Genomic DNA, 24476 nt, shown 5'->3' on the forward strand with positions numbered 1-24476 from the left:
GGAAATTCAATTAATCTGTTGTTTGAGGTTTGAAGGTAAGTTGAAAGCTTAGAAGACCTAGCTCAGACAACAGTATTAAAGACATTTAATATTATTAATAAGAAAAGAGACATCATAGAGAAACAAAGTTTGTTAACCATGTAAAATAACTTTCACAGTGAAATCTGGCTTGTTCCTTGGTTAAATGTTAAATCAAACAGCATATTACAATTTTAAACACTTATTTTCCACAAAACTTCCATTTCTGTCAGACTGAAGAGTGATCTAAATCTCAAAGTAAAGGTTTAGAACCTGAGGAAAAGCAAACACAGTATTTTCAATGAAACACTTATCATACAAATATGTTTCAATATTTATGCTACATTATTACTGAAATATTTCATTAAATCAATTACTTCACTGACAAAAACTGCAATGCAAAAATTTAATTTGACTTTTTCCTACTCAATTAAACTTGCTCCAGCCATTCATAAAATCCTGGCTAACAGTGTACTCGTTATATAAACAAATCAGGAGAACATTGCTTTCTCCTCATACACAGTTTAAAGAGCTAGTGAATGAGAAGAAATAGCAAGTTTTTCTGGTTGTTGTTTTAACCATATTTATCAGTTTGGAAATTTGAAATTAGAAGAAAAAGTCTGCCCCTAATTATCTAAAATTTAGTTCAGAAATATCCATTTCCCTAGGAACATTCCTAGGTAGTAACTGATTTCCACCCCCCATCTATTAATATCAAAGTGATTAAAAAATCAATAGCATGCTATAATCAAAGGCAACCATACATTTCCAACTGTGGACCAAATTTAAAACAAACAATTAACAGGATATCATCATAAATAACAAAAATTTCAACAAAACTTGCAGAAACCTATTAATGATGGTTTCTGAACATTTCAACACAACATCAATAAAATTACCCTGGTCATCCTAGTTATAAAGGCTCTTGCAAAGAACAAATCACAGCACTATGGTTCTGCTATTTACAGGTCACATTCTTCCCTGTTTAATTTAAAACTTGATAACCCAAACACTAATTCATAGTTTAGGGAAAAATAACACTTACCATTGATGGGAGTAGGGGGAGGGGGAGGGAAGGAGAGACCATTATAATACAAAACCCCAAAGGAAAGAGAAAGAGTAAAAAGAATCTTCCTTGCCCATGCTTTGCTCTGATGAACTGTGAAGACTTGGTTCAGGAAACGTAGAGCCCAAGCAAATGACAGCCTAAATCTCAGGGGCAAGCTCAAAGAGGAGCAAGCAAATATAAAACAAATCCAAGAGGCACAAATAGACATTCAACCCCCTTTTTTGGGGAGGGGCGGGGTTCAAAGACAGTGAGACATAAAACCAGTAGGTTTTATAACTCTAACACCTATGATAGAAACCAAATGCAATATATCTCTCCAAAGCAGAACACCTGGTCTCTTCATCCTTTGCAAATATTGACACTTTAACTGATTTTTTTTAAAGTGTATAAATCGCCTTTAAGCAATATCAAAATATAATCATCCAGAATCTATATTTATAATTCTTGATGCTTCAGCAATTCAAAGAACCATTATCTCATTTCTATTAAAATTTTAAAAGCAGCTAGACACATATGAAGCACAAATACAACCAACAAAAAATAAACTTTGACATGAAAGGAGTAATTTGTAAATATCCAGTTCTATAATACTACAAAGGAAAATGTTTCAAGGATGCTGATGAACTATAATATTTAGATGAAACATTTATTTTTCAGTCACAAAATATTGAAACTCAAAAGGAATTAGACGGGAGTCAAATACAGAGATGAAATGTACAAGACAAATGAGCAGGCAAACTAAAAGTTCTTGAAAGTATTTTACTTCAGATTGAAAAATGAACAGTTCAACTGTCCTATTTAAATAAAGATTTGCAAGATATACAGTATTTACGAATACAATGCTGGTCATTTGAGGAAATGTAACACACACCTCAATTTTTCCTTCATGCTTTTTTTTTTTTGTCTTTTAGAAAGATACTGTTTACCAAAAAGAAACTTGAGCAGTCCAGGAAAAGCGATTTTTCCAATAAATTTATGAAAACCATAAATTGAGGCAAACCTAAGATTCCCAATGGAATCAAGATTATCTTCCCGCTACCACCACCTTAAAATAATCACATGCTTATTGAAACACTAATACCTGCACCCTAAGAGTACATTTGCTTTCAACAATGAGGGTGATTCTTTAAAACACAAAAACAAAACAACAACAAAAAAAAGTCAGTGTGGCCAATGCAACACAGATCTTTGCAAGTTTTATATATCTGAAACAGTTTGCTAATAGCAGCTAATACTGGATTATATAATTTTATAAATAATTTCTCCCTAAGCAGTAAACAAAAGTCTACACATTCACAATAATCTAAAAAAACAAAATAAATACTGTGATTATGCATAATGTGGTATGACTTGAACTAGAATCTATAAACAAAAGCTCAACATCTTGTTGATAAAAATTAGTTGATCTGAACAAAATGTGAATCTAAAATGTAAAACATTGTCAAATTAACATCATATTTAAAACTCTTATACTGTTTATACAAGGTAAGTGTTATGAGTTTCCATCTTTTGGAACCTATGTTTCCTTTTTGAAGTAAAACACTAACATATTGAAATATTGATTTCAGTGATGACATTGGTTTTGGTCATATTTTAGCATTATTTTATTTAAAAAGTTGTTGCACTAATAGTGTCCATTACTGTCTGGTTGGTCTGGTATTTTGTAACTGTATATAAAAGAAAAAATTTTAAGCCTACATATATGTGTGTATATATGTATGTATATATGCATGTATATACACACATATATAAAATGCATACATATATATACATATATATGCATATAAAAGCTCCTCATCTCAGGAATGGCTTCATTTAAAAGAGCCATACACATTGACGATGAACATAGAAGCGCTTTTCCCTTCCAAGAAAGCATTTCCATGAATGCCATTTCATATTCTATTATGTTCAATTTTCCCCAACTCAGTTTCAAACTCAACATGTGGTGAATAACAGAATTTTACATCTCATTTGCACTCAAGGCATTCAACTGACCACCACCTAAATTTACAGTATGATTAAAACAAGCCAATGTTTAAAAAAGTTTTAATTAAAGGTAACAATTCAGTGAAAGGGCAGGATAAAGAATGGGATGACAAGAAGTGTTTGGTCTTAATAAGGCAATACGAAATACGTCCATTATCAAAGACCATTTAATTTTGAAAGATAAACAATACCAAAAGCATAAAGTGGAGTATAAGAAAATAGTTTTATAAGTATGATTTCATTAAAGCTTAAACAGTTATTCTCTCCCACAGAAGTTTAGCATGAATTTAAAAAAGAATAAAGAATGAGAAAACAAGTACACGCGAGCACAAAGGTTAAAGAAGCTGGCATGCAAATGTTTGTAGAACTCGAGCTGAGGTGGTATTTTTTTTTTTTTACTGCAACAAGAATGGACAACATTCAGGTGGCTTTTTTTTCCTTTTTAGGAAGAAAAAAAAGACTGCAAAGAAAAACAAAGTAGTGTAATTGCCCAATGCCAAAGACGACGGCACTATAGAAAACAGTTGCGAGTTCATTATCAGAGATGACTATAGTTTTTTCAGTGTTTACACAAAAATACATAGTACACATTTTACAAAATAAAATAAACTTCATTTGCCACCATAAATCTTTTCTTTTTAGAGGAAAAACTTTTGCAGCAGGTCACAAGTGTTCTATTAATTCATTTCAATGCCGAGGAAAACAAATTCTGAATAACAGAACTAATCACGTTCCTATATATGGATGTTAAGATGACAATTCAGATTATTTTTCAAACTAATCCTGAGAAAATTCTGTTTACAATTTAAACAGTAATGTTATGTAAAAAGTATTAACAAATCCACTATTACAAATGTCAATTTCCTATAATATGGTCTTCTATATATACACACAATAAAATGGTAAATATATGCAAAAATAATAAAAAAAATCATGCACAAATCACTTTCACCTTTTAAATCTGTTTTCCCACAAAATACATTTTTTCTCCTTCCCCCCTCCTTTTAAACTTTTAGTTTTTGTTTATACCACCCCCTACACACACTGAATACTACCCCTACAATTCAGCATAAAGCTGATGGGATATATATTTATTTTACATTCAAGCTTTTAAATCTTAAAATGACCCTGTTGTATAGCATATGACTTATCAAATGAGCAGCCTTTTTTTTTCCTTTTTGTTTTTGTAGTTGTCAGTCTTCATGATCCATTCCGTGGCGAGCTGGGAAAAAAATGCAGTTGCTAATCAACGTCTGAACAGTCTGAAGCTCCTGAATGAATCCCAGGAGTTGCTATCAAACTATCCTGTAGCATGAGATCATTGCACACAGAAGAACAGTCAATCAAAAGATTGGGAACTATCTACAAAGGTCTGAAAGGGCTGCGTCCCTCTTGTGCCTCCTCTTTTTGCCATGGTAATACTGATTATTTGATTTGCCTTGATGCTGTTTGTTTGTCATCAAGGGGCCATGGCTTGTTGGAGTTGTACCTTGGAAGCCTTTGCTGGAAGAACGAAATAACCTTGCTGATCCATGCTGTTGAAAGGAGGAAAAAAAAAATCATCAATATTATACATTAAATCAGAAACTAGTCCTAACCACAAAACATGTTTAAATAATAGTAATGATCAGTATCATTATTAAAAACATTGTGAGAGTTGCTAAGTCTTCAGAAAGATTTAAAAATGATTATAAGATGCTATAATAGTGATCACTTGATATTACATTAATTTGATATATTTAAATTTTCAACATCCAATCTTCATTACAGAAACACTTCAGGTAAATAACAAATTTAATTCAAGGCCTATAAGACATATAGAAAAAAAATTTTTAAACTGCCACTTGTGCTACTGAAACCAATCTTTACAGAAATGTAGGTATTCCTCTACATTACTTGTCACATGCGATACAAAATAGCAGGTAACACAAAATCAATTACAGCTACCTTTCAAGGGCTTTATATGATCATTTTTATGCGTTTATATGCAAGATCTTCCTTCCTTCCTAATAATATTCTATTTGTGCTAATATTAAAATTCCTTCATGGCTACATGTTAACAGTAGAGAATCATGTCACAACAGCAGAGGAAAAAAAATATGGAATTTAAATTATATTGTGTATTCCTCCCTTCATTGTATGTGGCAAGGGAGAGAGGGAAAGATGGGAGTACTAGATGTGAAATGCTGTCGTGTCACCTAAGGGTCAATGTTTGATTAATTTTGTTAAACTGCACTTTTTATCCTCTATCTTCTAAAATATAATTTCCCTAGTTGGGAAGGTGCTAAGGATGGTTTATAGAAATAATGGTAGGTTAAGAACCAAAGCATCAACAAAAACAAAAAGTTATGGTTGACTAAACTTTTGAAATTGTTCTTGACCTGGGTTGGTTCACCCCTCCCTTAGGCAGCCTGGTAGTCACTCTCAGGATCTCATCATATTGGCCTCAGGCTTAGCTTGGTAGCTCAGAATTCCTAATGTCAGGCACATCACCAGCTTCAGCTTCTGCTAACAGCAGGGATTACAGGGATATACCACCAAGCCCAGCCAGTGTTTTTAAAAATAATTCTTATGGCACTTTCCCCATCTTCTTCAGAAAATAGAGAGAGAATAACAATCATTTTTTAATGAGTCTATGGAATTAAGATCTTTTACTGTACTGTAATGTAACAGTGATACCTATAGATATTGTTAAAAGCACTTCTATGCTTTTACTTTTTGTGCCTAGTTTTATAGTTTGCTATTTCCTTTGTAAGCTGCTTTTCCTTGCTAACAACAACCTCTCCTTGTTGTCATTTTACAATATATAGAAAACAATTTTTTAAAATTTTGATTCATTGTATATGGACACATAGCAATTTTTAGACAACTGGCTTAAGAAGTCTTTAGCTCTGAAAAAGCCAAAGGTAACATTAATCAACCACTCTTGGCTAATAATCGTTGGTTACATTCAGAGCTCAGCACTCAAACAGAGTGCTTAATATCAACAACACATAAAACTCCAAAGTACCCAAGAGATTATGTATAAACCATGTTATGGAACCATGAAAAAAATACTTAAGGTAATTAGCATTATTTTGAATTATTATATAAGCCTTTCCATAGAAATGAGGACCCATTTAAGGTATTAGATTTAGGATAAGTTGTGTTGATTAGAAAAGAGCTCTATTATTAGGAAGAGTCTTATTAGGTACCCATTATTCTGTGGAATTTCCTATATTAAAGTAAAACAAATGTATTCCCAGACTAATAATTTTCTTTAAATAGGCTATTATTTAAGACATTCATATTTTCTCATATTTAACAATTAAAATATTCCCTCAAAATATTTTGCATTAAAGAAGAAGAAGAATTTTAAAGATAAATTCCACACACCTGAGATTTGTTAGTGCTATTGGCTGAATTAGGAGGTTGGTTGTTTTGTATTTTCCCTCCTGATTGGGAGGATTCCAAAGATACTTCTTGTGATCCCACTCTGTTCACAGTAGACTGACGACAAATCAGCTGCTTAGATGTTTTGCATGGTGTTGCATCAGAATCCTTAACACAAATCACATACTAATCAGAATATGCAATATTTTAAAATGTACAGAATTCAAGGGAAAATATCAAAATAATTATCTCAACTACAAATGTCCTTTTGAATAAATTAATCCTTTTAAAAATTAAGAGTGGGGGCAGATAGGTGGCTCAGGGGATTGAGAACCAGATCTAAAGAGGGGAGGGTCCTGAATTCAAATTTGACCTCAGATATTTCCTAGCTAGTTACCTACCTAGTCCTTACTGCTCTGCTCTTCTGCTTTGGAAACAATATACAGTATATTGATTCTAAAATGGAAATTAAGGGCTTTAAAAAATATATTACAGATTTCTAAAAAAAAATTCTAGAAAAGGTTTAGGTTTTGTTTTTTTAACAGAATTTAAGTTTCCTCTAGATTTAACTGCTGAGCTTATAAGTAACTAAAAGGACTCCTATTAAGTTTTTCCTCTTTACTTATTTTTAGAATTTTAAAAACAAATTTCCACATAAGTTTTCCAAAGTTATTCCAAATTGTCTCCCTCCTTTCCTCTTCCTCCCTCCCAGAGCTGGAAAGCAATTTAACCTAGGTTATATATGTATTATCACATGAACCATATTTCCATATTATTCATTTATGTAAATGAATAATCTTATAAAACCAAAACCCAAAACATATACCCAAATAAACAAGTGATAACTCATATGCTTTCATCTGCATTCCTACTCCAACAGTTCCTTCTCTGGAAGTGGATAGCATTCTTTTTTATAAGTCCCTCAGAATTGTTCTAGACCATTGTATTGCTGTTAGGAGCTAAGTCCATCACATTTGATCATTCCACAATATTGCTGTTACTGAGTACAATGTTTTTCTGGTTCTGCTTATTTCTCCTATTCATTTTCAAATTATTAAATCCTATCAACGCTTAATTTCCATTGCTTCCCCTCAAGTAATGTTTCAAAAGTCAGTACTGTCATTTTTTTTATTTACATTTACAATAGCATGCTGTAACATAATGTAGAATGGACTAAAAATTAGTATCAAAGATTTAAAGCTGGAAGAAACCTTACAAGACATTTCTCTAATACAGCCTCCTCATTTAACAATGGAAAACCAAACTTATTCAAATCTAAGTTACTTGTCCATGATCACAGAGTTAGGAAGTATCAAAAGCAGGATTTAAACCCAGTATTCCTGACTCCACATACAGTCACTACACCATGATGCCTCTCAGGAGACCTGAGTTCTCCTTCTGACTCTATCACTATCTATATGGCTTAAGAGAAATTTCTTCTCTTTGGACTCCAGATTTATCATATATAAAATTATAGGGTTAAACTAGATAATTACTAAGACTCCTTACAGTTCAGACATTCTCTAATTTAAACTTTTTCAGTTGTTTAGACTTATTAGCATCTACTTCAATATGTATGGACCCAATTACCACTGTCTCAATATATACATCTGGTTTCTGGGCAACTCAATTCTCTTTTTACCTTCTTTTGGTAGTTACAGGTTTACACAATCCCTAATTTTTCTGTCTTATGGCTGCTCTGCTTTCTCTCAAAAGCTTCTCTAACTTCATGCTGAGTGAAGAAGCACTTCTGTGCTTCATAAAACTCCAGTGAATCAAAACATGCTAACAGATCTGGAGTATGCATAGAGAGGTATAGATAAAGATATGCAGACATATCTATATATATATACACAAACAGTATCAGTATCATTTGCTGACTAGCTCATTTTTAGTTAATAGAAATTTCATTCATTTTGCTTTACTTATAGTAGCATTTTTATATAACATATCCTATGTAAAGCTTAAATACTTGTAATTAGTAAAAGTTTATATCTCACTTAAATGACTTCAAACTTAATTATCATAAAGAAAAGTATTAAATAAGCAGATAGCCAATAAATAATATATAAAATGATTTAATAATTAAAACATCTAGACATTATTCAGTAATCAAAAGATGAACTAACTTTAAAATTTTCAGATATTTAATATGACAGAAAAACTTCTAATTCCAAAAAAGATTTATTTTAAAATACTTATACTTACAACATCACTAGAACTGGACTGCGTGGCAGAAGAGGAAGACACTGGACCTGATGAAGAGTTTGAAGAGTGTTTACTAAGAGATTCCGAAGTTTTACTTCTACATTTTCCCAGGGATTCATTCTCTTCAGATAGATTATTGTTACACTTATCTAACTGCTGATTATCTACTATCAAGGTAACACCGTTTCCTGAAAGAGTGGTAAGAAATTGGAAAACGTTTCTTCCCATAAATATGCACAGTGTATAAAAGTCCATGTAAGATTAAATAAATATCAGAAAATCTTACCATTGCATGAAGGTTCAGGTCTATTCTGCAAGCCCCACTGCTTTGATATCCAATCTCTATAGGTAGCCACTTCATCTGTCACTCTAATTATTCTACCTAAAATGCTGCAAATATTTAAAAAAGAACATATTATAATATAAAAACACAGACCTCAGGACTTGAGATTTGATCTACTCATTTTAGTTAAACTTTTACCTTTCAGTTTCGTTGTTGGGATAGTACTTTGCTATTGGTGATACTGCATGACTCAAAACAACATATGCATAATCAAAGGCCTGTTTCACTTGCATGGCACCATATGAACTCCTTCCAACATCATTACCTTAAAAACAAATGCATACATAAATGTAGTAAAGTTTATTTGATTTGAAATTATCTTTTATACTGTAGCACATAAGCCAGTACTAGAAATACATACAACATTTTAGCCAGGTATTTTTAAAAATGATTACATACCAAATCTCTGAATATATCTATCACATATCTAATACTTATTTTTAAGGTGTGTTCAGATGACTTAAATGTAGCTTTGCCAAAAAAGATTATACCACAGGTAAAAAACTAATACACAAAAGCCATAAGGAATTGAATGATAGTTTCCTGCAAAGTCCCAACACTGCTAGAATTTCTGATTTCTAAGTTTCTTCTCCTTTTCCCCAAAGAATAAAAGAACAGCACTAAATCAGAAATATATTTCTACAGGTGTATATCCTTGATGTAGCTCTAAATGACCGGTGTGGATTTCTAAACTATACATATAGCTCTTTTAAATTTCACAAGTGAGAAGTACTCCACCTCACTCATTATCAAAAAGTCTAAAAAAGAAAGCCTAGGGGGGCAGCTGGGTAGCTCTGTGGATTGAAAGCCAGGCCTAGAGATGTGAGGTCCTAAGGAAGGGGGGGGGGGGGTGGAGAGTGGGAAGAGAGGGGAGGGAGAGAGACAGACAGACTAAACTCTTCAAATGATGACTAATACAAAACTAGGACATAAACAAATTTAATACTCAAACTCTATGGGAAAAGTTACTTTATTGATACTTTTCAAGATAATGCTAAATCAAATAAGGCAAAAACAGACTAAATGGAAATTATAGCATCATAGGACAAAATTATCTCTACAAATCCATTAATCACAGAGTAATTTTGCTATATAGCTGCAATTTTCATTATTATTAAATCTTCACACTAATTATATATTAAAGATATAAATATCAAGGTCCTAGTTGAAATCCTGTTATATGCAATGGAAGACACTTAGGGCTCAGAAAACAAATTAGCAAACTGTGCTATACACATGCATATCACATAATGAATGCTTCTTTTTGAATGACAACGGTGAATCTAAGATTTTCTCCAAACTCATATGGAAATTGTCCTCTTGGTTTGTCTGTAAAAAAGTAAGCTATTTCAAGCTACAATAAACTGACTATACAACTCGCTTTCTATGGGTTTCCACAGGTCTTACTTAACATTAATACCTGGCTGTAGGGGGTCTTCAATATACAGCATTGACGGCCGGTAGCCATCCAGCATATTTTTCTGCACTTCATCTTTGGCCACATATGAACCACCATCCTTTATCCGGATGCCAGTCTTTAGATAATTGAAGTGACGTCCATACAACTCAAAAAATTCTATTAAGAGAACACCATAGTTGGTATTGGGTATACAAGCATCTTCCCTGGGATGCAGCTGGACAGAGGAAAAAAAGAACAAGTTTTATTAATTCTTCCTTGACATCTAAGAAACAAATACTATGCTTCTTCTATTAATGGGATTCAAAAAGAATATATTTATTAAGTACCAAAAAGCACTGTTATCAGGAGCTGAGAAAGACATAAAAATTACAAAAGACACAGTCTCATATCCTCAGAGGGTGACCTCATAGAGTTGATAATCTAATGGAAGCATAACATATAAACATATACAATAAAATACCATGATAAGTATATGATAAAAATGTAAAATAAAAATGCTGTATGAAATTAGGATAAAGCAAGAGTGTGTGTTACCAACAAGGGAGAATCAGAGAAGGCTTCATGCAAGAAGTGGTATTTAAGTTGGGCTTTAAAAAGGAAAGAAGGGACAGGTAGGTGGCTCAGTGGACAAAGAGCCAGGCCTGCAAACAGGATGTCCTGAGTTCAAATTGGGTCTCAGACCCCAGGTAAGTCACTTAATCAAATTGCCCAGCCTTTACTATTCTTCTGCCTTGGAACCAATATTCAGTATCAATTCTAAAGCAGAAAGCAAGGCTCTGAAAAAAAAAAAAAGAAAAGCAAAAAAAGAAAATCCCAGATATTTCAGAAACTGCATAAGCACCAGCATGGAGATACAAGTGTATAAGCAGTATGCTCTACAGGAGAGGTTGGCAACGTATGGCTCTTTCTGCAGGAGCCATAAAGTCAATTTTTTTCAGGAGCTGTTACAGGAGCGTGCACTGTGAGCACTGTACGGCTCTCATGAAATTACATTTTTAAAAATGTGGCGTTTATGGCTCTCACGGCCAAAAAGGTTGCCAACCTCTGCTCTACAGGCTGAGTACAATTTGGATTGAAGCTCAAATATCAATAAGTATTAAGATAATTTGAATTTAATAGAATCTCTAAATAGAATCCACACACTAAACACAAAGACAACGCTATACTAAGGTTACACCAAGCAGTGAAGCAACAACAGGTGTCATAATGTAGGGGAAAGATTGTAAGGGGAAAGTGTTATGGCAGCCACAAGGGCTAGGAATTTAACTTTTAAAAAGCCAGAACCATAAATACTGAAAAGTCAGATTACCATAATAGATCAATGGTGTGCAGTTGTCATGCACTGGTAATGTGACTAGAAATACCACACTAGGACTTTAGTAATTCATATTCAATTCTAAACACAAAAAAATTATTCCAGTACTTGTTCTTATTGGCTAGTATCCTAATTCAAATATCCAAGTCATATAATTAGAAAGAGTTATATCATTGTGGCCAGAATATGCTCTGATAATAGTAAAAAACTATGTAATCATGAAAAAAGAAACTAAATTTTATATAGACTCATATTATTGGCACATACATATTAATTTACAAAAATCAGAGCATATTTATGGACAGCAAAATGGGTCAATGAAAATTATCAAATAAATACATAAGGGGGCAGCTGAGTAGCTCAGTGGATTGAGAGCCAGGCCTAGAGATGGGAGGTCCTAGGTTCAAATCTGGCCTCAGACACTTCCCAGCTGTGTGACCCTGGGCAAGTCACTTAACTCCCATTGCTTAGCCCTTACCACTCTTCTGCCTTGGAGCCAATACACTATGTATTGGCTCCAAGACAGAAGGCAAGGGTTTTTATAAAATTTAGAAAAAATTTTAAATAAATAAATACATAAAAATTGATATGGAACTAAAAATAGAAATCTTACAAGAAAATCTTTTCTTCTCAGTATTTCCCAGTACCTATGATTTACTAAAAAACATATATTTTTAAATGCTCATTTAAATGCTTGTACCACCTGGAGTAGTTTAACAACTAATGAGAATTTAATTTTTAAAAATTTGAGTATGTATGAAATTAATCTATACTGGCATATTATGTTCAATATCACTTACCTGAAGAAAACTGACTGCCATTAAAAAGAGACTATAAGAACCAATTCCACCTGTGAACACTTCATTAAGGTCTCTCTGTAATAAGAACTGTTTCAATACTAAAACCAGGTAGGGTAATACAGGATATTTCTGAAAAAATAAATAAATAAAATTATATTTTCATTAATTCCTACAAAAACCTTAAGAATCTTAGGAATGACCAAAGAACAAAGTAGGCTCAATCATTCAAATAATTACATGTAAGAGTATCTACTATTGAAATATTCTGTAGTTGGCACTATCCATGGTAAATGTTGGTGAAATGATTTAAACAGAGAATTTTACGTTATCTTTTAAAGTTAAATATAACCAAGATTTTCTTATTAGACATAATTTTTAGAGGAGGTATTTCAATATACATTACAGAGAACACAAGTTAAGTGCATTCTATTTGGAGATTCTTATTTGATAACATCATTACTTAATGATATACTTTTAGTTAAACATAAACAACACAAGAGAAGTACATTTCTAAGCATTCCAAAACACTAAATCGGGAGTTTCAAGAAATGGCTTCACTTAGATTATAGTCAATCACACAATCCCAGCATTTTTGTAATATTGTGATATACTAAAATTTAAAAATAATCCTGTTGCACTCAATAGGCAGGCCAGATTTAGCCATCCTGAATTGCAAAAAGAATTTATAGAAACATTAAAGGATAAATAGAAATTTTTTTTAAGAGATGCTGAATGCTAATGGAGAAGAGGAGCCTGAAGTTTGGATAACTTCAATTATATGAAGTACATAAACACAACAAGGCTAAGAAGAGGATACTAACAAATTCTTCTCTGGAAAAAAATCAAGGAAAATGGGCTCCAGCTATCACAAGAAAAAAAATTTAGCTGAAATACATGTATAATATCTTGTACCTGGGGAATTAAATTTTGAAATAGATTAGTAAGAGTCAAAAAAAAAATGTGGAATTTGGTATAAGAGGTCCTAGGTTCCAGTACCAGATATGACATTTTATTTTTATTGTGAATGTGGGCAAAAAGCAATTTCTCTAATTCAGTGTCTTCATTTGTAAAATGGGAATAAGGCGCCACTTGGTAAATCATAAAAAACAATATATAACAAATGGATACCATCCAAAAGCATCCACCCTCCATGAAAGCAAGGGAATAGAGCAGAAAAATCCTTTGAGACCACTTCCAACTCACTTCCCACATCAAGAGGGAATCAAGGTTAGCAAATTATTAATTTATCCATTCATTTAACAAGAATTGATTTAAGTACTTATTATTTGCTAAAAGATGAGATACAATATGACAAAAATACAAGAAAAAACAAAAGTCTCTGCCCTTGAGGAGCATTCTGTCTATTCGTCAGGGGAAATTAATTTATACAAAAATACAAAGTATAAAAATAAATAAATACAAAGTAATTTTAGTGGGAAGATAACACTGAAATCTAGGGACAGTCACAAAAGATATATATCCTCTAAGGCATGACACAATCTAAGCATTCATATAAGCTGAAGATTCCAAGAGGCAGAAAAGAAGAGGGAGAACATTCCAGAAAAGATGAACTGCTGATGCAGAAAAGATAGGATGTAGGAGAAGAAATAGAGCTAGGATGTAGGGGAATAGAGAGTAGGCCTATTTGGAGAGAATGTAGAGAGTGTGAAAAGTAATGTGAAATATGTTTAAAAAGACAGGGTGAGAATAGATTGTTACAGGGTTTTATCCTAGAAGTATTAGGGAATCAATGAAGCTTCTTGAGCAGGGGAATAGCATGACCATACCTGTGGAATTGTTTAGAGAACTGATTAGAGAAGGGAGATAATTGAATTTATCATGATCATCTATAAAATTAGGATAGTTTTGCAGCAAGATCCTTACAAGTTAACAGTTTCAGTATTTAACATAAATAGATAACAAAATTATTTCTGGTAAGTACCATAATAGAATCTTTTTTTTTTAATTACATTTTTGGCACATCTTCACTATGAATTACACTCAAATCAAAAGCAATTTTCTGAGCTCATATTCCCAAAAATATTCTCTAACCTTGGTAAAATCTTTGATAAGCTGGGCGGCTTTCACTCCATTCTGTACATTAAAGCTGATATCAACTTTTACTTCAGTGAAAGAATCTGTTAGCTTAATAATGGGTACCTAGAGAGATATAAAAATGTAATTAAATAGTTGAGCTTATAGTGATGGAGAAAAACAGAACAACGGAGTTAAAACTTAGAAGACTGTAAACACTGACAAAATTTTTGTTAGAAGATCTATTTGTATTGTAATTTACAGATTACAGATACTAAGTATTCATCCCAAGCAGTCTTTTTTCCTCAGTTTATGTTTCAATCCTTTGCCAGTCAACAAGCATTCATGAAATACATGTTAAAACCAGTGGAAATGTGTGTCGGCTATGGGGAGGGGGGGATTGGGAGCGTGAAGGGGAAAGTAAGAACATGAATCATGTAACCATGGAAAATTTTTCTAAAAAATAAGCATTCATCAAACACCCACTACGTGCCAGGTCCTTTGCTAAGTAACAAATGATAGTGCTCATGAGATCCACAATCTAATGGGGGAGCCAGCAAACAAACAAATATCAACAAATAATCAATACACAGGATAAATAGGAATTAGAGGAGTTGAGAAAGGATTCTTGCAGAACAGGATATTTTAATCCTCAGAGTAATTCAAGCTTTAAAAACAGAGATTCAAGATAGAAGCTTTTGTGAACTCTCCCATCTTGAGAACATTATGCTTCTAATTCATTGTCAAATCATTTTGCACCTATTATGAGCAAGGAGCTTTTTATTATTCATATTACTGAGATGGTTCCAGTAAGAAAACAAATTGGATGTTTTCAAGGCAACCAGAAACTTCATATCGAAGCCATTAGAAACAGCCCATTTCTATTAATTGGGAAACAGAATACTACCATTTAAAATAACAACTTAAAAGACAACCTAGAGCAAGAAATATATAAAAATGAATGAAAATTTCACTAATGAAAAGTGGAATAAAATGAAAATAATACCTGAGAGCTTATTTTCAAATATTCAATAGTTGAAAGATTCCACAAGGTGGAAACAGCCCCTCTTTTTTGCCCCATCAATTACATGATTTTCAGGGCAGAGAAGCTTGTCTACAATTGCTTACTAATCTCTGAACTAAAAGCTCCCTAGGAAGAAAAATTGCAGATGTGTCTGGCTTTAAGAAAACTCAATTTTCTAAAAGAGATGACTTGTTATATATATCACAAGAGAATTTTATTTGAAGTTTTTTTATTTTGTTTTTTATTTTGTTTGTTTTTGTTTAAAGTATTATCACTTCTAGTGCATTTACAATACAAGATGGTTTAAAAAAACAGTTAATACACAACATTTTAAAAACAAGGTGAGATAATTTTATATATAGTTTATATATACATATATGTTTAAACATTAGTTTATATACTACCATCTTGAATTGTTTTATTCAAGAACTTCTGAAAATTCTTGGTCTCAAGATCCCTTTATGTGGATTATAACTACTGACACTTACTGTATTCATTATTAAAATACTTTATTATCACCATAGGATTTGCTGCCGAGAGGCTCTATACTCCGAGAATCAGGGGTACCTCTTGAGTCTCAAGGGGATCCAAAGGAGTCAAGCCAGTGAAGGAGGAACTTACAGTGGCTTTGTCGAGCACTTTCACAGAATCCTCATCTGCAACCTTATGTTTTCGAAGAGCCTCTTCTAGGGTCCATAGAGGTAAATTCTCCCATTTCCCAAATACCACAAGATCAATGTCACTAATATATGAGATAAAATGTTGGGAAAAAAAACTGTTTTAATTCACATTCAAACATTGAGACTAAAAATTATCCCAATAACAATTTGATATTCCAGGAAAACACAGAAAACTCATGAAATTATATCCCAAATTAAATCTAGTCAGCAACTTCATAAGAACCATTTTTTTTTAGTTATTGGTTTCTTTTGGGGGGAATGTGAACTGACATAAACACTTTTTTTCTCAAAAATCATTTTTACAGAAATTGAGACTAACCGGAAAGTTTTTTTTTAAAGAAAAAGGCAATAATATTCAGTCTTCAAAAAGCTTAGTCTCATAAACTTCCTCAAGTTAGTTTAACAATGATCCCTCAGGGTCAATAAGAGTCTTAGATTCTAAACAAACAAAAATGTTAGTTGAGTAAAAGTCCAATTTTGTAGAACACAGTTGATACTCACACTGTATGTCATCTGTAATACAATAGAAGAAAAAAAAAACAGGAAAAAAGAAGAGCAAACTGGAGTGGCCTTGTAGTTCACTCTCACACTTTAGGAATAAAGGTAGTGTTGGAGAATTTAGGGGAACTAAGCAGCCTGTCTTCTTCTCCCACCATAACAAGTCTTATAGTAGCAAGTACTCCTAATTTGGAACAACAATGCTAATTATTTATGTCAACAGCCTATGAGTTATTAAGGTCCTTGTTTAAGAGACTGCAGAAAAAAAAATTAAGACTCTAGGAAGACCATCTCATCAAAGAAACAAAGAGTGAGGAAGTTCCTAGAAAACTACACAACCTTCTTTTTGCTCTTTCCCCAGTGCCTAACAAAGTGCTTTGCACATTTAATAAAGACTTGTAAAACTAAAGTCTGTCATGCCCCCTTGAAGAGTAAAGGTTTTAAGTGAAGGGAGCAAAGAATTCCTCATTCCTAGAAATAATAGCTGTTGCAGTAGATCCCTAGCAGCAAAAAATGAGGTAAAAAAAAATTTAGTTCTACAGTATAACCAAGAATATTTCATTATAATTCCATTAGCTTCTCAGAAAATCTATTATCAATTTTGTAAATTTTGTAGTAAGTTATTCACTTTAGCACTTTCTAACAGGCATAATAATTGCTAAAAATTAATACCATTTGAAATGTTTTAATTCTATTTTAATTCAAAAATTTTAAATTATCTCATTACCTTTTTGAAAGATGACAATGAAATCACTTTTAATATAATTTAACTCAATATGACCAATACTTTTTAAACATCTACTCTAAGCAATACACTGGAATATCATCTAAGACATGAGCTAAAAGGAGAAAGTGAAATATTTCCTTCTCTGCACAAACTTGAGAAACATTTATCATGCACCCTATTATATGTCATACATTTTGCTAACTATGGGAATAAACTTCAAAGACAAAAGAAAAAACAACACAAGTCTCCTCCCGTAAGAAATTTACATTCTACTGGAGGATCCAACATGAATATAGATAGGGAAACAAAAATAATTGGGAAGAAAGAAAACAACATTTGGGGCAGGTGGTCAAGCAACTTCATAGAGAGGTTAGAACCTTAGCTAAGTCTCCAAGGAACTGTGAGAAGTGAAGATGAAAAAAAATGAATTCATGGCATGCAGGCAATTGTGTAAATACACAAGAAACAGCTATTCTGGCTGACATGTTGACTACATAAAGGTGAATAATGTGACACAGAGACAGAAAGATAGTTTGGAGCCATATTACAAAAGTCTTCTATGCTGAAGAAAGTATTTTGTACGTTATTCAAAAGGTGATAGAAAGCAAAGCAACTCACTATCTTAGAGCAGATAAATGATCAAGACATAATATTATTATTTTGGCAGCTATTTGGAAGATGGATTAAAGGGGAAGAAGATGGAAGCAGGTAGACCAATAAAGAGATTACAAACATCCAGATGAATGATGAAAGCCTGAAGCAAGCAGCAGGAAGGGGAAGAGTCAAAAAATGTCATGGAAGTAACATCTGACAGTACTGAACTGACTAGATGTAGAGGGCCATAAGACAATAAATTTAGGGGTGAAATGGAGCTTAAAAGCCAACTAAGTCCTCTTCCTTCATTTTAAACATGACAAAAAATTGATGCTCCAAAGGGTTATGTGATTAACCTGGGGTCACACAGCTAGTCAAGTATCAGAGAGGACACCAAGTCCAACATTCTCCTATCCACTATACCAGGGGTCGGCAACGTATGGCTCTGGAGCTATATCTGGCTCCACTTCCGGACCTGCCAATCCAGGCAGAGCCCCAGGATGTGCCCCCAGGGGGGCCTTCAGCCCCCGCCCCATATTCCAGCGCCTTCCACCTCCATCCTCCTCCTTCCGCACGAGTTTATGGTTCTCACAGCCAAAAAGGTTGCTGACCCCTGTACTATACCCTGGAGATGAAAGAGAAGAAAAATTCAAGTGATCCCAAGGTTATGAACCTGAGAAACTGAAAGGATGATAGCATTCTCTTGACACATATAAGGATGTTTGGGGCAGGATGAAGATTTTAAGAGAAAAAGTAACTTTCCTCTGTGAACATGCTGAGTTTAAGATTCCTATGGAGCACTCAAGTGGAGATGTTAAAGTGGGCAAATTGGCAAATTGTGTTTTTTTTTTAACTTCACAAAGGAGGGTTGCACGGCTCACATTCGAAGGGGAAAAAGAGCTGAGCTGAATAAAAAGAAAATTATAGTTATGTGGAATGAGTTGAAGAAGTACAACTTGAGCTAAAGAAGGGCTCAAACAGAAGGAAAACGGCTCAAACAGAAGGAAAACTCAATCATCAAGTAAGCTAACTTTTTAAAAAGGAAAGTAAGATAAAACAAAAAGCAATAACAAAGGGGTAAAACAAATTAAGAAGATGGTGATAAGGGTGGCTATTTGTCAAGTTGTTGAAATAAAGGCAAGAAAGTTGGGTATGGTTCTCAAAATTAAGAAGTGAAAAATATATCAAGTTTAATAAGGTGACTAGGACATGAGAAATGAAAATAGCATTACCAATTTATAAAATAAGGCTGAGGATATCACAGAATTGAAACATCAAGAATTTTACAGTAATTTGCACTGAATAAAATGTTTATAATCCTACCCCAGCCAAGGGACTATTATATTATCTGTATTAATAGTTCAGGACAGTCTTTCTGATAGAAGAGAACATAAAAGGGGGCTTAAAACCTCACCTTTTGTAGATTATCATAAGCAACAAAATGCTCTCAAATAAATACATATATACATGGATGGATGGATGGATGAACAAATTACAAAGATTTTTCTTTCCAAGATATTTAAGGAAATGATTCAAAATTTATATGAATAGTCATTCCCCAATTGAAGAATGGTCAAAGACATGAATGAACAATTCTCAAAGAAGGAATTTAAGCTATCAACAGCCATATGAAAAATGCTCCAAATCACAAATAACTAGAAAATACAAATTAAAGCAATTCTAGAGGTTCCACTCATCAAATTAGCAAAGTTAACTAAAAAGAAAAATGCCAAAAAGGGGAGGGGCTATGGGAAAACAGGCACACTGATGCACTGTTAGAGCTGTGGACTGGATTCTAGAAAGCAATTTGGAACTATGTCCAAAAAATTATTTAACTGTATGTATACCCTTTGATGAAGCAATATCAATAGTAGGCCTATACCTCAAAGAAATAAAAAAGAAAATGGAACCAAATGTACAACAAAAATTTGTAACAGCTCTTTTTTGTGGTGGTAAATTTGGGTGGTGCCTATCAAGAAGAGAATGGTTGAACAAATTCCAGTACACGAATATAATGGAATAAAATACTATTGTGCTATAAGAAATGTTTTTTTTAAAAAAAGGCAGTTTAAGAAAACTGAGAACTGTATAAATTGATATAGAGTGAAGCAGAAAAATTTACACAATAGCAAGAACAATATAAAACAATCTTATAGACCTGAGAACTATGATCAATGTAATGACCAATAAGTAATCCAGAGAACCAATGATGAAGCGTGCTATTTATTTCCTGACAGAGATGAGAGAGACTCAAGATGTAGAATAAGATATCCATTTTGGACAGGCCAATGCAGGAATTTATTTTGCTCTACTATGCATACCTATTGCTAAGGTTCTGTTTTTCTTTTTTACCAGTGTGTAAAGAGTAAAAAGAGATAGGAGAAGGGCAGCTGGGTGGCTCAGTGGATTGAGAGTCGGGCCTAGATAAGGGAGATCCTAGGTTCAAATCTGGCCTCAAACACTTCCTTGCTGTGTGACCCTGGGCAAGTCACTTAACGCCCATTGCCTAGTTTAAAAAAAGAAAGAGAAATGGGAGGAGGCAAAAGTTAAAGCTTGTCAATTTGAAAAAAGGACAGCTAACTGGAGAATGTTGAGTCCAGAGTCAGGAAGATTTATCTTCATGAGTTAAAATCCAGCCTTAGAAACTAACTAGTTAAATGGTCCTAGGCAAGTCACTTAACCTGGTTTGCCTCGGTTTCCTCATCATCTATCAAATGAGCTGGAGAAGGAAATAGCAAAACACTCCCATATCTTTGCCAAGAAACCCCCAAATGGGACAACAAAAAACAAATGAACAATAACAATTTTTTAGGTTAAAGTTATATAAAATAAAAAACACTGTACACTTATAGCTAAAAATAAATTTAAGGTTCCTTCTAGAACAGGATGCTCTGAGGAAGTAGCAACTCTATTCCAAAGAATATAGTGGTAATCCACAGGTTTTATCAAATGGGAAATCATCCATTAGAGTAGTGGTATCTGGTGAGTCATCTGCTCCTGAATGGAGAGGCAGCAATTTGTTAACCTGATAAGAGAAAGGTCTGGCATTGTGAAAAGCTTTATAAAAGATAATCTCCTAAGATTTGTCAAAATAGGTGACTATTATTAATTTCTAAAGGTTCACACGTGCACAAATGATACTAAAAGAAACCTTGAAAGTACAACCAAATGTTAGAACATCTTACACAAGAATCTGAAGACAGGAGGAACAAAGGCAGAGTTTTTCATCAGAAATACCCACTGAAAACAAGGAGTGAAAACTAGAAAAAAAATTATCTGGAAAATGAACAGCTAAATAAGAAGATGTTGAATGAGAATAGGATATAGATTCTTGGATCCACGCCTAAAATATAGAATGAGAGTACTGGTTTATGATGAAGTACACACCAAACTCAAGTAAAGATGGACTTGCTTAGTGTCTTGCAAATCTAATCAAAAGGGCTTTAGATTGAAATTTTGGAGAGGTGGATGTGGGAGAGGGAAAAAAGCTCCCTACCCACCAACCTGATAAGGAAATCAAAGGAAAACAAAAAATAAGGGAAGATGATTGTTGCTTTGTAACTACTTTTAGAAGAGGGAAGAGAAAGATCAAAGAAGGGATAGGACCTTGCTAAGGGTGGAAAGGGCCATAATTTACAACAATGAGAAGACAGAGCTTCTTCTATTCTATCTGCAGATAAAAACAGTCTTTGAACTAGAAAAGAGAGAACTAAAATGGCTAATAGGAAGTTGATATCCCATACAAAAGATAACAAAAAGAGCACCTAAGCTGTCCTTGATGAATTAAAATCATCTGGCTAAAATGAATAACATTCATAGGTATTGGAAAAACTGGTAGCTTTGACTGCTGAGCTCCCGCCGTCAGTGCTAGTTGGAAGATAGTGGAGAATGAGAGGTAGTACCATGGGGCCAGGGCCAGAAAAGGGTCTCAATATTTTAAAAAAGGGGGGAAAAAACAATCTGTAAAAATATATGGCAGATAAACTTAACTTTGGTTCCTGGCAAAATTCTATAAAATATTATTAAGGAAACAGTTACAGAGCTCTAAAAAAGGAAGTGGTGATTAGAAAGAACTAGAATTAATTTATTAAGAGCAGACTTTCATAAAATATCCCATACTATAATAGAAAAAATTGAGGGATGTGGGTTAGATCAGAGGTATCAAATATATACAATCCAGAATCGGCCAAATCCAGCTTAAAATGTAATTAGGAAATATTTAACAACAAAAAATACAATAGAATATTATCAGTATTAACATGTGGTTTTCTAAGTCAATATGTAGCCCACATAGGGATCCTTATACTTAATTTAGAAGCCCTGTTTCTATTTGAGTTTGACACCACTAGGCCAGAGGACAGTAAAATTAGCCACTCAACCAGCTGCAAATCCAAGTACAGTTGTTAATGGTTTAATGTCATCAGGGAAGGAAGACTCCATTGCTCCAAGGATCTGTTCTTGGCCTTGTGCTATTGAGCACTTTTACCAGTGGCTTGCGTAAGGGCATGCTTATCAAATGTATATATGACACTGTGAGGGAGAGCTAAAATAACACAATAGAAAAGTTGAGATGAAAAAATGATCTCAGATAATTTTTATTATTTATTATTTATTTAATTTAATAGCAATGTATTATAGAAAGTATATATTAATATATTATATAATATCTGCTCTTGATAAATATATAAAAATGAATTATATAATAAATAATAATTTAATAATAAAAAAAGCTTAGAAATCAGACTGGATCTGATAAAAGGAAACTTAAAACGGATGTCTTACATTTGGGTCAAAAATTCAATTTCACAAGTACAATATTGGAGAAGAATGTTCAAAGAGCAGTTGGGAAACTGTCTGGAAGTTGTGATGGAACGCAAGTTCAATATTAATCAGAAATAAGATAAGGCAGTCGAAAAAGCTAACTTGATCTTGGGCTATATTAAGAGGTATTCTTTTAGGCATCTAAAGGAAGGCAATAAGAATCATGAAGGGCTTTGAGTCCATGACATTTGAATGAAATGGGAACGTTCAATCTAGAAAAGAGTCAGAGGAAATATAACAACTTCCTTTAAGTATCTGAAGAGTTCTCTTGCTGAAGAGGAATTCTCTTCATTCTCTTCAGTCCCACAGGACAAAATGAGTAGCAATGGGCAGAAGTTATAGAAAATCAAATTTAAGCTTGATATCAGGAAAAACCTCTAAGGATTGTTATCTGAAAGTGGAATGGATTGACTCCAAAGGTAGCAGTCTGCATTTCATTAGAGGGTCTTTAACGACACATTAGGTGATCTCATTTGTTATGTTGCAATAAGTCTCTTTTTCAAGTACAGATTTGACTAGTTATGTCTGAGGTTAATGAGTCAATCAGTAAACATTTATTAAGCATCTACTATATATAAGATACTGTGTTAAGTGCTAAGGATACAAAGAAAGGCAAAAGACAGTCTGTTCTCAAGGAACTCAGAGGCTAATGAAGGAAATAACATGCAAATAACTAAGTATAAACAAGCTATATACAGAATAGAAAATATAATCAACATAAAGTACTAGAATTAAGAAGGATTGAGAAAGGCTTCCTGTAGATGGTGGGATTTTAACCAACAGAAGCCAGAAGAAAAGAAGTGATGACATTCCATGAGAAACAACTAGAGAAAATGCCTGGAGTTGGGAGATACAGTATCTTATATGAGGAACAGTAAAGAGGCCACTATTATTGGGTCAAAAGGCATGTGGGGAAAGGGGGTATAAGGCATAAGAAGACTGGAAAGGTAGGGGGAAGGGTAGGTTATGAAAGGCTTTGAAAGCCAAACAAAGGGCAGCTAGGTAGGTAGCTGAGAGGATTGAGAACCAGGCCTGGAAACAGGAGGTCCTGGGTTCAAATCTCACCTCAGACACTTCCTAGCTGTGCAATCCTGGGCAAGTCCCTTATCCCCTTGCCTTCGTTTAGAATAATTCCAAGGCAGAAAGGTAAGGGATAAAAAAAAAAAAAAAATGAAGTCAAACAGAAGATTTTATATTTGATCCTGGAAGTCTTAGGGAACCACTAGAGGTTATTAAAGGGAGGGAGAGTGAATTTATGTGTGTCTGTGTCTGTGTCATAGCTGGATTTGAACTTTAGGAAAATCACTGACACCCGAGTGAAGGATGAACTAGAGTGAGGAGAGGTAAGTGGCAGGCAGACCCAACGGAAAGCTATTGCAATAATTCAGGCATGAGGAGATGCAGGCCTAAAGCAGGGTGTTAGCAGTGTTAGAGAAGGGAGAACATTCAAGCAATACTACAGGAGCTACAACAAGGATGCTACAGGTGACACAGTGGATAGATTACCAGGCCTAGAGTTGGAATGTCCTGAGATCAAATATAACCCAGATACTTCTTGGCTGTGGGA

At 33.6% G+C, this 24476-nt stretch overlaps 1 protein-coding gene across 2 annotated transcripts in view; it reads right to left on the reverse strand.

Moving 5' to 3' along the window:
- Nucleotides 1-3277: 3277 nt before the first annotated feature.
- TENT4B (terminal nucleotidyltransferase 4B) overlaps nucleotides 3278-24476 on the reverse strand; it is a 50283-nt gene continuing 29084 nt past the window's right edge. The window contains exons 5-13 of one of the 2 annotated variants that reach the window (XM_044664159.1): nucleotides 16211-16331; nucleotides 14584-14691; nucleotides 12532-12660; nucleotides 10417-10630; nucleotides 9135-9261; nucleotides 8940-9043; nucleotides 8654-8700; nucleotides 6449-6613; nucleotides 3278-4608 (exon numbers count right to left, since the gene is read on the reverse strand). In XM_044664159.1, the coding sequence (XP_044520094.1) occupies nucleotides 4432-4608; nucleotides 6449-6613; nucleotides 8654-8700; nucleotides 8940-9043; nucleotides 9135-9261; nucleotides 10417-10630; nucleotides 12532-12660; nucleotides 14584-14691; nucleotides 16211-16331 (1192 nt within the window). In that variant the 3' untranslated portion in view covers nucleotides 3278-4431. Of the gene's footprint in view, nucleotides 4609-6448; nucleotides 6614-8653; nucleotides 8842-8939; nucleotides 9044-9134; nucleotides 9262-10416; nucleotides 10631-12531; nucleotides 12661-14583; nucleotides 14692-16210; nucleotides 16332-24476 lie in introns of both variants that reach the window. The other variant, XM_044664158.1, reaches the window with a different exon arrangement.

The sequence above is a fragment of the Gracilinanus agilis genome, chromosome 2, assembly GCF_016433145.1.
Source record: "Gracilinanus agilis isolate LMUSP501 chromosome 2, AgileGrace, whole genome shotgun sequence".
NCBI lineage: Eukaryota > Metazoa > Chordata > Mammalia > Didelphimorphia > Didelphidae > Gracilinanus > Gracilinanus agilis.